The 16,666-nt window shown below is 35.1% G+C and overlaps 1 protein-coding gene across 1 annotated transcript in view; it reads left to right on the forward strand.

The window, feature by feature from the left end:
• Nucleotides 1-16,666, forward strand: part of CRYBG3 (crystallin beta-gamma domain containing 3) — a 144,018-nt gene that overhangs the window by 92,446 nt on the left and 34,906 nt on the right. Inside the window, exons 10-15 of the mRNA XM_043997303.1 lie at nt 917-952; nt 4,948-5,081; nt 6,434-6,560; nt 14,370-14,512; nt 14,634-14,760; nt 15,869-15,901. Coding sequence (XP_043853238.1) covers nt 917-952; nt 4,948-5,081; nt 6,434-6,560; nt 14,370-14,512; nt 14,634-14,760; nt 15,869-15,901 — 600 coding nt within the window. The remainder of the gene's footprint in view (nt 1-916; nt 953-4,947; nt 5,082-6,433; nt 6,561-14,369; nt 14,513-14,633; nt 14,761-15,868; nt 15,902-16,666) is intronic.

A 16,666-nucleotide genomic window follows, 5' to 3' on the forward strand; every position in this document is an offset into this window, starting at 1 on the left:
AACAGTCTATTGTATGTTTTGTTGTTTCAGTCATGTCTGGTTCCATATGATTCGATTAGGGGTTTTCTTGGTAAAGAACCTGGAGTGGTTTGCCATTTCTTTCTCTAGCTCAGTTTACAGATGAAGAGACTGAGGCAGACAAGGTTAAGGGACTTGCTCAGGGTCACACAAGTGAGTAAGTATTGGAGGCCAGATTGGAACTCAGGAAGATGAGTCTTCCTGACTCCAGGACTAACATTATCGTGCCACCCAGCTGCCCTGTTCATTGTATTCCCCTTCGGCTGATAAAATCTATTTACCTTTTTAGTGTTCTCTTGATTGCTCTCTTTGAATTCCAGAGTTACTGTTCAGCTCTCCTCTTTCCATCAAGATTCCCCAGAAGTGTTTTATTTCATCATAATGTCCTTTTTTTCCTATGTAGAATTAGATTCATTTTCCCCAGATAGGTTATTCTTGATTATAAAACTTTACCTTTTTGTCTTTTGGAATATAGTTTTCTAAACCCTCCTCTCCTTGACAGTGAGAGCCACCAAGACTTAGAAAAGCTTTTGACTGCGGGTATAATTCATTATAAATGCTTCAGGAATGTTAACAAGATCTTGATCAATTTATAATTAAATCTACCACAAGTAGTCTTTATTTTATTTATTTTGGGGGGCAGGGCAATGAGGGTTAAGTGACTTGCCCAGGGTCACACAGCTAGTAAGTGTCAAGTGTCTGAAGCTGGATTTGAACTCAGGTCCTCCTGAATACAGGATTGGTGATTTATCTACTACGCCACCTCCCTGCCCCCTTAACAAGTAGTCTTTATTAATTTAAGTCACATACAATTTATGAATCATCAACAGTTCCTTCAAATAAACATCTGTATACATGTATGTATATATTTAATTTTAAATTTTCTTTTTATCCTTAGGGTGGATTGAAGGTAGAAATGCCTATGAATTTAAGGGTAAGTGTTTAATGTCTAATCCACTCTGTCTTGTAGAGGGCTTTTCTCTATCCCCCTACCTTCTAAAGAGCCTTCCCTTCTAAGGCTACCTTTCCTCTATTATGCATAAATCTTGTTATGTACAGATTTAGTCATATGTTGTCTCCCTCATTATGACCTAAGTTCCCTGAGGTCAGAGACTACTTTTTTTTCTTTTTTTCTTTTTCTTTGTATCCACAGTACCTGGTAAATACAATGAATGTCCTTGTTAAAATATAGTACCCAGAACTGAACAGATGTTGTGTTTGACCAGAACAGAGGGCTGTCCCCTTCTTACTGTTAGATATCATGCTGCTCTTAATCTACCTCCAAAATGTCATGAGTAATCTAGGCTAATCTTAGCTAAAAAAAAACAATGGACAGAGTACTGAACCTGAAGTGGGGAAGACCTGGAAATCAGTTGAGCCTGAGATACTCACTAGCTGTGTGTGACCCTGGGGAAGTTACTTAAGCCCTCTCTGCTTAGTTTCCTTAGCTGTGAAATGGAGGTAATAGCACCTGCCTCCCAGGGTTGTCTTGAGAATAAAACAAGACAATGTAAAGCACTTTGTACATCTCAAGGTGCTATATAAAAGTTAGTACTATTGATGTGATTATTATTACATCATATTGTTGACTCATATTGACATGCTGAGATTGATACGATAACTAGACAGCTAAGAGGAAATGCCCAGCAACCAATTAGAGACATGGTTCTGGAGTTTGAGAATAATGAAGGATTGGGTGTCATCCTTACAGAAATTGTTGCATTCTTGACAACTAAATTAGATCTCTAAGGAAGCCAGCATAGAAAATAAAGATCAGAGGGATGGGGACAGATCACATATCTAAGATGCAATGAGAAACTGGAATGAGAGGAGTAACTAAAGAGTTTGGAAGAGAAATCAGACCTAAATATAGTGGTGTAAAATGTAAACTAGACGTATGATAAGGGGGAAAATACCTATTGTTGTTCTAAGATATAAAAAAGAAGCAAGTTATTGAAAATTTGGAACATGGTTTTGTTTTAGTTATGCCTTTTTTGTTTGTCCAGAAATAAAAATCAATGTAAGATGAATTAATTACAAATAAAAATGATTTCAAGGCAAATAAGGGAGAAGAAAGATATTGCTTCTAATATTTTGATAAATGTATTTCATAGTAATTGATTTCCTTTGTAATCCCCTGAGAAACAATCATTAGGCTTCACCAGACTGCTATATAGGTCCATATCTCATTAAAGGTTAAGGACCCTTGCTGTAGATACTTAGCTTTTAAACCTGGAGTCAGTTTTTTTTTCTGATTTTTCTTCTTTGTACCACCTTTCCTTCCTCCTCCTCCATTCTATCTATTCAGTTATCAAATCCTGCCCATTTTGCCTTCACAATATTTATTTTATCCATTTCCTTCCTTTCCTTCCAGCAACTATTCACCATAGTGCTGGCTCTTAGTATCTTATGTCTAGACTATTACAATAGCTTCCTGACTGCCTTCTCCACATAGATTATTCCCCAGCTTTTCTAAACTAAGCGTTACTAGATTAGTCCTGCTAAAACACAACTTTGATTTTGATAGATTTTGATACAGGCATGATCACACCATCTCCCACCTCAACCCAGTCCAGAATCTTAAATGACTGACCCCCTGTTATCCATAAAATAAAATCCAAGTTATTTAGTCTTACATTTAAAGCCCTCTATCTTCTGACCACAACCTGTGTTCCTAGTCCACTATGCATACCTTAAACTTTAGCCATATTGAACTATTAATCATTGCTTCAACATATCATCATTTCCATCCATTTGGCTTGTCCTTCCCACCTCTAGGTTCCTACTTATTAATATTCTACCTATTCTTCAAGACCCAGTTCTAATGTTACCTCTTTCATCAAACTTTTCCTGTTTCCCTTCAACTCTCCTTTCCAGAAATGATTTCTTCTTTCCTCGTGCTCCGTATTCACATACTGCCTTACATTACAGTTATTTGTGTATATGTTAACTTCCCTCTTGGATTGTCAGCTCACTAATGTTTTCCTAAGAATATGCCTTCAACCTATTTTCTAGCCTTTACTTCTATAGTCTGGATTCATAATTGCTGAAGGAGTGACTAGCAGTCTTCAGGAGACACTTACTTACTCTGTTTCCAAGGACTGTTTCATTGGCCCTATCACTCTGACTGTAGACATAGTTTTCCCCAAATTGCTTTAGGAGTTGGGAACAACACTTCTACAGTGTAGAAAATTGTTCCAGCTAAGAGCTTTTCAGACCACTCACCACTACAAATGTGAGGAAACTGGCTGCCACTGCCAAGAAGCTAAGGCCCTATCATTTGTAAAGTCCTGAAGGACGAGGGATATGTGAAACACCAGGAACTATTTTCTAAGGCTGATCAGAATCTATTCTGTTTGTCTTGCTCTGCTGTTAAGCTATAAAATAAATGCCTGAATTGAATTCAACAAATATTTATTTTAATGCCTACAATAAGCAAGGCTTATCAAGATAAAATGCCCTTAGGGAAGGAGGCTAAGTCCTACTGGTAAAGATAGAACATGAATAGGTCAATATGACACAAGTCGGGTCAACAAACATTTATTAAGCATTTACTTACTATGTGCAAGGCTCAAGGTAGTGAGTGGAAGGAACAAAGGAGCAAACTGGCTAAGTGTTCTAGGAAGTTTTGATGAGAGAACAGTAATATCTGAGAGTCTACAGGAAGGATTTGGAGAGAAGATGGCACTTGAGCTGAATCTCAGAGGATTGTAAGGGAGAGTTTATTCTAGCCTGGGGATAGTGGGTGGTGCTTGTAGTAGATGTATTGGGATTGGATTAAAGAGAAAAAAGAATTAGGTATATAGATTATATGCTAGAAATTTGTTTCTTAACAATTTCTCCTTTTTCTCTTTTATTTTTGTATGAGGTTTTTTTTTTTACATGATACAAATAGAGGGAAAATTTCACATAGTTATCATTCTCTAAAGCAATGTGGCGTAGTGGAAAGAACACTGGATTTGTAATTGAAAGAAACCAGAGTTCAAATCCTGATTTTGATACTTGGTTGTCCCCTGACTTCTCTGAGCTTCTTTTTATTCATTACTTCAGCAGCATTTACGTGTGCCAGGCATTGTTAGGGAGACAGGATACAAAAATGAAATAAACTTTGTTCTCAGTGAGCCTCATTTTCTTCATCTGTAAAATGGGGTTAATAACACTTCTAGACCCTACTTCATAGGGTTGTATAGATCAGATAAAATCATTTATGCAAAATGTTTTGCAAACCTTAAAGCACTTTGAAAATTTAAGCTATTGATTACTAATTCTAGTTTTGTCTTACATTTTTGTTAATTGTCCATTTCAATTCAAATATTGGCATGTCTTCTCTTCCTCAGTATTCAATATAATATGTGGAAGGATTTAATGTTGAGGAAGCATATTTATATACAATATTTGTATTTAGATCAGTGCATTGTTTATAGAGTTGTACTGAAAACTCACTGTAACTATATGCTTTCCAGTAGAATTCGACATAAGGTACACTCTCTTTCCTGAGTGTCTTTCATATAGTTTATATTTTTTTTAATTTTCCTAAATTCTTCAGTTATAAAGTAGTTCTAGGGCAGTGACCCCCAATACTTGTTAGAGCACTCCATTATATGAATGTAATGCAAATGTTAGCTGGTTGATATCACTGTGCTTTTATGATGATGAATTTTGGCTTTTAAAGTTCTTTATATACATATATTTTGGACAGGGTTAAGTGACCTGCCCAGGGTCACACAGCTAGTAAGTGTCAAGGTCCTCCTGAATCCAAGCCTGGTGCTTTTATCCACTGCACCACCTAGCTGCCCCCCTAAAGTTCTTGTAATGTTTGTTTTATCTTGTCATCTTTATCCTGTTTCCTCTGATTTAATTTTAAAGGCCTTTTAAATTTAGCAAATATATGAAATTCTGTACATTAAATATCTCTCATTCATGTTTCAGGTGATTATATATGATAAAACACATTTCCTTGGACAGGCCAAGGAGTTTAATGAACACGTAGACTCTGTCCCAGAGCTTTTCAGGAATGAGGAGAATTTCTTTGGAATTGCATCAATTCGTGTCTTTGGTGGAGTGTGAGTGGTGAACTTTCAATATTAGTTGTTTGATGATCTCCAAATGTCTTTGCCGTGCCTCATAAATTGCCTTGTTTATTTTTCCTGTGTTTGTTTAGTATATATTCTCATATGTGTAGATGTTGCACATGTTACCTTCCCTCATATAGAATGTATACTCATTGAGAATAAGGACTGTTTCATGTTTTATTTTGTCCACCTAGTGCTTCACATAGGATATATGCTTAGCACATAGTAGGTCCATAATAAATGTTTGTCATTTGGTTGATTGAATTTCATTAAATGAAATTTCCTTTCCAATTGTAATGCCTGTACAAAATTTGTTTTCATCACTTTTTTTTAATTTAGGAATTTATGAAGCAAAAGTTATGATGTATTTTTAAAGAAATGAACATATGCTAATAATTGCTGAGTAATTAAGATTTGTTTCTCTTAGCATCCTGAGATAGCACTGGAAAGATAACCACAATTTGTTAAAAATTAATTTTTTTTAAATTCCCATGAAAATATTATTCCAGTTAGAGTTGTTAATTCACGTATCATTTTCTAAGTGAAACAAAAATCCATTTAATAATAATATATTCATGAAACCCTATATTAAGATCAAAAGATTATTTTGCTTACTTATTTTTTGTGTTGCTTACTGTTTTTATTTTTATTGGCCATTGAATTTACTTTGGAGACTGGTACTAATTTTGCTTCCTTCCAGTTACTTATCATCTCCAATGGTGATACCAAAATCTTTTGCCAAGAAACAGATATATATATATATATATATATATATATATATATATATATGTATGTCTTTAAATAAATAAATAAGTTTAAGGCTTTAAGACCATTTCTGCAAAGCAACTCCGGCTTTCCTAGCTGCTTTTACCTGTTCCCTCCAAAAACAGCAATTATCTTGACATCTAGTGTCATTATTTTTTTTTAATGCAAGTCTTGGATAAATGATTTACCATAGAAACCCTTAAGCTTGAGCTCATGGGCATAAGTAATTAAAAATGGGAATAACCTTCCAGGATTCATTTTGGTGGTAGTTGTCTTTTCTCCTCTTTTTTATTTGTATTTTTTTTCTAACAGAACTGTTTGTTTTGAAGCATATGGTATCAGATCACATTGCAAACATCCAAAAAAGAGATGGTTCTGTTGCATGCCTACAATTAATCCCTTGTTTGAGAAAAAGCCTCATGGCTCTGAGGATTATTGTTTTTAAGCCAAAAGAAAGCTAGTGTTGGTTTGTAGAATTAGATTTGTAATAATCAATTAGGTTATTTGTATTGTTTCTCTATTACGCTCACTGACTACAACTTTTTTAACTGATGAATTTGTGTTATGCACTTATCTAGGTGGGTTGCTTATGAAAAAGAACATTTTAAAGGCCAACAGTATTTGCTTGAAGAGGGAGAATATGAAGACATTAGTACCTGGGAGACATTGACCAGCACTTTATTGTCCTTCCGATACTTACAAGCAGTAAGTTTTCACTGTTTTTCAGTCTTTGTTTTCGCACTTACTTTCTTATAAATCATTGTAAGTCTATCATAATTCTGTACAGATTAGAAAAGTATAAATTATATTACTTACACCTGAATATCATGAGGGTAAAGTAGTCAGCTGCCTGGTTCAGTATATTATTTGCCATATTGTTGTGATAAATTATGGGATATATATTACTTCTTAAAAAATTGTACTCATCTTTCTAGTGATGTCTCAGGATGCTCAGAGAAACAAATCTTTACTACTCAGGGATTATTAGTACATATTAGTTCCTTTTCTCTTTCTCAGTCATCCCTCTCAGGATTTGAAAAATTCCTATCCAGACTATGCAGAAATGCAGACAAATAAGGGAATCTATATTTATGCTTACATATGTCAGTATAAAGTAAGCTAGAAACTACTTGCGTCTGAAAGAAATGTACTGATACAGTTAAGAAAAGTGCATCTGTTTTTCTTAGTAGTAGTTCTTCATCTCTAAGTGAAGACAAGCTTTGAAGTTTTCAACAGATGTACAAAGCCAATTTTTCTGTTATTTTTATTAAACCAGTATTTTGCTATTATATCACATTTCCTACCCAATATATTATTTCTCCTAAAGGAGGATAGACCTCCCTTTAAACAAAGATTTAAAAAGAAAGTGAAAAATTAATAGTTCAGCAAAACCAACCCACATATGAACTGTATCTGAAAGTATAAGCCATTTTCTACACTCCTACTTCCCACCTTCCATGACCCATTCCATCTCTCCATTGTAAAAAAGGAGATACATTTTCTCAACTCTTCTTCCGGTCTAGGCTTGGTCATTATAATTACATAACATTCAGTTTTGTTTTTTATTTTCCATTTACTTTGTTGTAACAGTCAGTTTGCATCAATTCTCACACACACACATATACATATGTGTGTGTGTGTATAAAATCTCACTTTTCTTTGAATTGTTTTGTTATTTCTTTCTTTGTATTCATGTGCCACAATTTATTCAGCTATTTTCGACCTGATAGACTTTATTTCCAGTTCCTTGCTATCACAAAAAAATTCAACTATTAATATTTTTTTATATATTTGAACTTTTTCTCTTTGATTTCCTTGGGAAATGGTATCTGTGGGTCAAAGAATCTAGAATTTTGGTCACTTTTTAGGACAATTTCTAATTGCTTTAAAGAATGACTGGCACGTTTCACAAATTCACTGATGCTGTTAAAAATTAAGCAAAGGTCCCCAGAACCAGTTGGATTTACAAACTTTTAAGGGACAATACAATAATAAGAATGTTAATACCTAAATTAATTTGCTTATTAAGTGCCACAACAATCAGACTACCAAAAAATTATTTTATGGAGCTAGGAAAAATAATAAAATTCATCTGGAAGAAAAACAGGTCAAGAACATCAAGAAAATCATTGAAAAAATGTGAAGGAAGGTGCCCTACCAATTTAAAACTATATTTCACAGCAGTAATCATTAAAACAACCTGGTACTAGCTAAGAAATAGAGTTTTTGATTACATGAATTAAGGTTTTGCAAAACAAAACCAAATCAGCTAAAATTAGAAGAAAAACAGGAAACTGGGGGAAAATTTTACAGCATATTTCCCTAAGATCTTATTTCTCAAATATATAGGGAACTGAGTTAAATTTATAAAAAAGAAAAGCTATTCTCTAATTGACAAATGTTCAAAGTATACAAACAGGCATTTTTCAGAAGAAGAAATCAAAGCTGTCTCTAGTCATGGAAAAAGTGCAATAAATCACTAATTATTAGAGAAATGTGAATTAAAACAACTCTGCAGTACAACCTTATACCTATTAGATTATCTAATGTGACAGAAAAGAAAGATGTCAAATGTTGGAGGGGCTATGAAAAAGTAAGGACACTAATGTACTGTTGTTGGAGTTGTGAACTGGTCTAACCATTCTGGAGAATACTTTGAAACTATGCCCAAAGGGCTATAAAACTTTGATCCAGCAGTACTATTACTAGATTTGTATCCCAAAGAGATCAAAGAAAAGGAAAAAGTAACTATGTGTACAAAAATATTTATAACCCTCTTTTTGTGGTGGCAAAGAATTAGAAATCGAAGGGATGCCCATCAATTGAAAAATAGCTGAATAAGTCTTGGTATATGATTGTGATGGAATACTGTTGTGCTGGGTGTGGAGCCAAGATGGCAGAGGAAAGACATTAAACACATAGAGCTCCTGACACAATTACCCCCAAAACAGCAATAAAACAACCCCTGGAGCAGCAAAACCCACAAAAAGATGGGTGGAGATTATTTTCCAGCCAAAGACAGATTAGAAGGGGCTGTGCTGGGCTGCAAGAAGAGTCCAACCCTGCGATCATGCCGACACAGACCCCAGGCACGCACTTCAGAAGAACTTACCCCCAAGCCTCCAAATCAGCTGCAGTACCATTGTCTTCTGGAACTGAACTTGTGGTCTGGTGAGGGCTGAATGGCTGGCCAGGGGGAAAATATAGGGATGTCTGCAGGACCTAAGGAGGAATTTGGCTATCCCACCCCAGCAGGGAACCAGGAAGAAATCTTGAGTAGTAGGAGGCCCAGGTGGGGGAGGGGCATAGGCTCATCATTGGAGCTGAGAACCACCACAGCACACAAAGTTCTGCTGGCTGGTTAATTAGCAAGTTGGCTTGAGGTTATCTTCAGACCAGAGAACAGGCCAGTCAAGAGAAAAACCTGCCCTCCCTCAAACCAAAACACCTAGGACCCTCTGAAGCTTGGGACAGTGTAGCTCAGAGGTAGGGCCCCATTGTAAAAGGGAGTTAAAAGTCAAGTAAAAGACAGCAATATGAGCAAGCTAAGAAAGTTGAGAATTATAAAGATTCTTTAGCACCAAGGAAGATCGAGGTGCACCCTCAGAAGAGGATAACAATTTCAGGGCCCCTACATCCAAAGCTTCTAAGAAAAATATGAATTGTTCTCAGGCCACGGAAGCACTCAAAAGGGACTTTGAAGAGAAAGTAGGAGAGATAGAAGGAAGATTTAGAGAGGTAGAAGAAAGAATGGAAAGAGAAATGAGAGCTATGCAGGAGAGTCATGAGAAAAAAGTCAATAGCTTGAAAAGCCAAATGGAAAAGGAGATACAAAACCTCTCAGAAGAAAATAATTGCCTAAGAATTATGATTGAACAAATGGAGGCTTTATGAGACTTTATGAGAAACCAAGACACAGTAAAGCAAATCCAAATGAATAAAAAAAAATAGAGGGCAATATGAAATATATCCTTGGAAAAACAGCTGACCTGGAAAATAGATCCAGAAGAGATCATTTGAAAATCATTGGACTACCTGAAATCCATGACCAAAATTAGAGTTTAGACAGAATCTTCTAAGAAATTGTCAGGGAAAATTGCCCTGATATCCTAGAAGCCAAAGGTAAAATAGAAATTGAAAGAATCTACTAATCACCTCCTGAAAGAGATCCCAAAAGGAAAACCTCCAGGAATGTTATAGCCAAATGCCAGAGCTCCCAGGTCAAGTAGAAAATATTGCAAACAGCTTGAAAAAAGGAATTCAAATACTGTGGAGCTACAATAAGGATAAAACAAAATCTAGTAGCATCTACATTAAAGGACCAGAGGGCATGGAATATGATATTCCAGAGGGCAAAGGAACTGGGACTACAGCCAAGAATCACCTACCCAACAAAACTGAGTGTTATCTTTCAGAGGAAAAAAATGGGACTTCAGTAAAAAAGAGGACTTTCAGGCATTTGTGATGAAAAGACCTGAACTGAATAGAAAATTTGACTTTCAAATACAAGACCCTAGAGAAGCATAAAAAGGTAAACAGGAAAAATAAATTATATGGGATATTAAATGATTAAACTGTTTACATTCCTACATGGGAAGATAATAAGTCTAACTCATAAGGACTTTCTCAGTATTAGGGCAGCTGAAATGAATACACTTTGAGGACATAGGTCTGAACTGAATATGAAGGTATGATTTCTGTAAAGCATTTATTTTTTGTTTACCCTTATTTTTTGTGGGGCAGGGTTGTCTTATGTCTGGGCCCAAATTTGGACTCAGGGCTTCCTGGGTCCAGGGCTGGTGCTTTGTCCACTGTGCCACCTAGCTGATCCATAATAATATCTTCAAAATAGGGTTGAAGGGTAGGAGGAATGCACTGGGGGAGGGGAAAGGAGAGATGTGGACTGGGGAAAGGTAGCTTACATGAAGGAAACAAGAAAAAAGTTTATGGAGGAAGAGGGGGAAGGAGTGGGGGAGTGAGGGAACCTTACTATCAGAATTGGTTCAAAGAGGGAATAACATGCATACTCAACTGGGTATAGTAATATATTTTGCCCTGAGAGAAAGTGGGAGGGGAAGGAGATAAGGTGGGGTGGGGTGGGGGAGGGGAGGAAGAGAGGAAGGAAGGAAGGGCAGATTCGGGGAGGGAGCAGTAAAAAGCAAAACACTTTCGAGGAAGGTGAAGATGTTCTACATAACTGCACATATATGACATATTGATTTGCTTGATTTCATAGGGTTGAGGAGGGAAGGAGGAAGAAAATTTAGAAAACAGAATTATCTCAAAGACCTTAATCTCATCAGAGTTGGCTCAAAGAGGGAATAACATACACACCCAGTTGGGAGGAGTAATCTATTTAACCCTACAGGAAAGTAGGAGGGGAAGAGGATAAGGAGGGAATGGTGAAAGAAGGGAGGGCAGAGTAGGGAAGGGGGCAGTCAGAAATAAAACACTTTGGAGGAGGTATAGAGTGAAACAAGATAGAAAGTAGAATAAATATCATAGGGGAGGAAATAGGATGGAGAGAAATAGTTATGATGATTGATGATAATGGCAAAACATATGGTACCTACTTTGCTGGGCTGTTGTGAAGAAAATTCTGTCAAGTTTAAGGTACTATATAAAAGTTATTATAGGATGCTATCAGAAAAACCTTAAAAGACCTACATGAACTGAAGCAGAGTGAAATGTATTGTATACAAAATAACAGCACTAGTATAAGATGATCTGCTGGGAAGCGCATGGTTATTTTCAGCAAAGCAATGATCTAATATAACTCCTAAGTACTTTTAATATGAAGTTTTGTTTTTACCTGTTTTCTCTCATAACCTAGCTAATGTGGAGATGTTTTCCATGACTACTCATGTATAACATATTGAATTGCTTGAGTTCTTGGGAGCAGGAAGGTGGGAATTGAGGGAGGAAGAGAAGTTGGAATACAAAGTTTTAAAAAATTGATGTCAATTTGTTTTTACATGTAATTTGGAAAATAAAATTCTAAACAGTGGGAAAAAAAAGGAATACTGTTGTGCTGTAAGAAATGATGAGCAAAATGGTTTCAGAAACCATTCAGAACCTGGGAAGACTTAAATGAGCTGATACAAAGTAAAGTGTAAAGAACCAAAACATTGTACAGAGTAATAGCAATATGGTAAGGATGATCAGCTGTGAAAGACTTAGCTACTTTGAGCAAGATAATGATCCAAGACCATTCCAAAGAAGCCAAGAAGGATACTTGATGATCTCTGAGTGAAGATTGGAGCATATTGGTTATTTATTTATTTGTTTGTTTGTTGATTTATTTATTTATTTTTGCCGCATGGGTGATATGGAAATATCTTTTGCATGAGTGAACATGTATAATGAGTATCATATTGCTTGCCTTCTCAGTGGATGGGGAGGGACTGAAAAGAGACAGAATTTGGAACTCAAAAAAATTTTAAATGAATATTAAAATGTATTTTTTTAAAAATAAAGCAAAATATAATAGTCAAGATGAAACATTTATTAGGCATTCATTAGTCTATTATGCCTACTTACATGGGTTAAGGAAACTTTTAGCTCATTATTCGGAGCATCCTACGCCCAATTTTGAATGAATGAATCTTTTTTCTTTTAATATTTTAAAAATAGAGCCAAGTAGGAGGTACTTGAAACTAAAGGTATTTGAATTCAGTAGAGGATATAATATACTTAAAAAATATGGTACATGCCAAAAATAATTCTGATACCTTAAAAATATAAATAGAACATTGTACTCAGAGTCAGAAAGTATTGGGTCTGAATCTTGGCAGAATGATCCTGGGCAAGTCTTTTATGTATAGCTTATTTTTCCTTTTTTGGTGAGGCAGTTGGTGTTAAATGACTTGCCCAGGGTCACACAGCTAGTAAGTGTCAAGTGTCTGAGGCTAGATTTGAATTCAGGTCCTCCTGAATCCAGGGCTGCTGCTCTATCCACTGCACCACCTAGCTGCCCCAACTTTTCCTTTTAAGTGTATAATAAATTGAACATGTAACTGTAAAAGCAGACCTACTTGTCTGTATTACTTTCTGGCCTGCCTTCTATTCTATGGATTTAAAAAAAAAAAATTTCATTGATCCTCCCTCCCCTTTTCTTTCCTCACCTCTCTCTCTCCATCCTCTTCCTCCCTCCTTCCTTTCTGCTTTTCTTCCTTCTTCCCCTCCTGCAATTTCTCCCTTTCCCTACTCTCTACATCTTCCTTTACAAAATTGGATGAAAGGAGAGGAAAGATTTTCAGTTCTTAAGTTGTTTGGTGTTTTTTGTTTTGTTTTGTTTTACCATGTCATTATATCCATTGTCCTGCTTCTGCCCACTTCACTCTGTATCAGTTAATACATGTCTTCCCAGGTTTCTCTGAAACTATCCCTTCATTTATTACAATGCAAAAATATTCTATTACATTCATTTCATAATTTATTTTGTCATTTCCTCAATCAGCACCCTTAAGTTCTTTACTATAACAGAAAGAGCTACTATCAATATTATTGTACATATGGGTCCTTTTCACTCTTTTTTGATTTCTTAGTAATATAAGCCTATTGGTATCACTGAGTCAAAGGGTGTATATGCAGTTTAGTGACTTTTCAGGTATAGTTCTAAAAGCTTTCCAAAATGCTTGGAATGATTTATACAATCTATGTCTCTCAACAGAATCCAATATTGTATTAAATTATTTTTGTCACCATATCATATTACTGACTCATTGAATTTGCATCTACAGAAACATCCAGCTACTTTTTAGACAGATTTCTATACTTTACCATGTCATTTTATACTTAAAATGTCAATGTATTGAATCTAAGTATAAGACTTAATATGAATTCTATTAAGCATCATCTTACTTTTTCTAATCTGACAAAACTACTTTTGATCCAACTCTGTTATCTAGTTTGTTAGCTGTTTCTTCCAGCTTTGTATTATTTCTAAACCTAATGCCTTTATCCAAGTCATTAATAAGATATGCCCACATCTAGTTAATTTTTTATAATAAACATTTTTATTTAAGGTTTTGGGTTCTAAATTCTATCCCTTCTTTCCTCCCTCATCTTCCCACTTACTGAGGCATAAGCAATAAGATATCGATTATACAACACAATCTAGTTCAAACCGTACCTATACAAGAAAACCCTCATCCAACCTTGCCCTGATAAACTTCAGAGAAGGATCCTAGAGGAGCCTATTCAATTTTAGGATAGCTCTATTTGTTAGAAAATTTTTTCCTCACTAAAATATCATAATTAAATTAGAAAATGATACCATTAATCAGTTATAATTGTTATTTTCTTGAATATTTCAAATTGGATATGGTTTGTATTATTCAAAGGGCCCACATAGTAATAGGAATAAACAGAAATAAAATTGTTTTGAGGTAGAAGTCATGTTCTGCATTAAATCCCTTATACACACATTCTCTAACTTATAAAAAAATTTAACTAAAATACAGTTGCCTATAAAACAACTTGTGTTTACCCTAATTTTTCTCCTATTTTTAGAATTTTATAGAATCTTCAGTCACACTATTTGAGTCTGATGTGGAAAATTCAAAGTTTGTCAATATAATGAATCAGGATGTTCCTGATTTGGAAGAAGTCGGGTTTGGTAATGAAACAAGATCTATTCATGTTAAAAGTGGAGTGTAAGTTTTTTTTACAGAAATATGCAAAGTATTTTTTATTATCAAAATTAGACAGCTTAACTACCTGTGGTATCGCTGAATTTCCTAACTTTGATTTCTCTGATTTGTCTTTCTCTGTTAGTTGGGTTGGCTACCAACAGCGGTTCTTCTGCGGAGAACAGTATGTACTAGAGAAAGGGAAATACAAGAGCTTTTTTGATTGGGGAGGATCCAACAACCAAATCATGTCAATAAGGCCTGTTAGACTGGTGAGTTAATTTTTCAATATTATCAATTGAATACATGCAAGTTGGCTATCAGTTGTTATAAATATTTTAGTAAAAAATTATATAGGTCATTGATTAGTTTTGTTCCCTTGTATTCCTTTTTAATTGACCACAGTGAGGTCATATAAGGGAACCATAAACACCTTTAGAAAGTGGCACAGATAATTGGCAAATGTCATTTAAATGTAAATACCAGAGCTCCTTGTCTTTAGTCAGTCTTCAGATAATTGACCATTGTTGGAATGGCCTATTTAGGAACATAGGGAGAGAAGGGATCCTTTAGGATTCTTAACCTGGTGCTCTTGAATTTGTGTTTTAAATATTTTGATAATTGTATTTCAGGTCCATTGGTTTATTTTGTAATCCTGTGTATTTTGTTTTATGCACTTAAAAATATTTTCAGGAGTCCATTGTCTTCTCCAAATTGCCAAAGGTATGTGTGACACAACAAAGGTTAGGAATCCCTGTTTTAGATGAAGATCCTGCCTTTGAAAGGACTATAATTTCCCTGAGAACAGAGCCAGTGCTGTCACTTGCCACAAGAATCACTGGGCCCCTCAGGGCAAAGCAGGGATTCCTAACTTTTTTGTGTGTCATGGACTCTCTTGGCAGAGTAGTGAAGCCTGAGGACCCATTCTCAGAATATGTTTTTAAATTATAAAATAGAAATATAGAATTACAAAGGATTACTATTAAAATACAGTTTGAAAAATATTGTTTTAAGTTCACAAATCACTAGCTAAGATAACCCTTGGTGTAAAATGGCCTTGCAGTGTAACTCAGAAAATTACTCCTAGAAGTGTTAGTTCTGGACAGTGACTAAAATAAAACAGAAAAATCGTATATCAGCACTATTGGTATAGATGTGGGTGACTTCCTGGCTTCTTCTCTATCTCTACTCATCCATCTTTCCCTTGTCCTTTGAGCTTTTTGTATTTTGGTCCCAGTGGTCCTTAAAATGAACCACAAAGTTGGTGTGAACGTTTTGTTGAGTTTTAAAAAGGACTTTTGTAATTCAGAAAGACAATGAAGAATGTGTGCATAATTTTTAAAATATATTTTTTAAATGTATAATGTATATATTTTGCAGGAACCTCTTGGGATAAATGAACCTCCATATTTGGTATGTTAAAAGAAGCATCATTTCTATTTCATAACTATTTTTAAGTGCTTTGTTGTTAGTCTTCCTACCTTTCCTATAAGATCCCCTGCTTTGATGTCTCCCACCTGGTGGCAATATGGTTTATAATACATTTGATACCTAGTAATGAAAAAATTCATTTGTCAGTGGTTATATTCACTGGATTAGACACAATTCCCTTTGTGTCACAATTTCTTGACTGATTCCCAATTTGCTACTGTCTTCCCCTCCAAAAATATCTTATATTTATTTTATATACTTTTATATGTACATGTTGATTCTAGCTGATAAAATGTAAGCTCAGGATGACATTAAAATGGGGGGGGGGAGTAATTTTGTTTCATTTTTTGTCTTTGTATCCTCAGCACCTAGTACAGGATAGACACTTGTTGATTAATAGATTGATTCTATTCTACAGTATCCCTCTATTTTCCTTTATTAACTGTGGCTTAGGAAGTCAAGGAGAGAGAAAAGCAATACTGATTTTATTCCTTTCTTTTTGAAATGTTGGGTCAACAAAGAATTTTTTCTTTTCCTTTAGATAGATGTGGTACCACCATAGGAAATTTAGCTGAACTAGTAGAATTGACAAGTAGTGTTTTCATGAAGGAGAAATTTTAATTTCAGAGGCTGGATTTGTTTTCCAGGCTGATCTCTCTGTGGCTAGAACTTAATATGGGAAGGTGAAGAAAGTGCTAAATGAACAATTGTATTCTCAGAAGCATGGAGGATGATAATATTGATAAT

This window comes from Dromiciops gliroides, chromosome 3, assembly GCF_019393635.1.
Source record: "Dromiciops gliroides isolate mDroGli1 chromosome 3, mDroGli1.pri, whole genome shotgun sequence".
Classification (NCBI taxonomy): domain Eukaryota; kingdom Metazoa; phylum Chordata; class Mammalia; order Microbiotheria; family Microbiotheriidae; genus Dromiciops; species Dromiciops gliroides.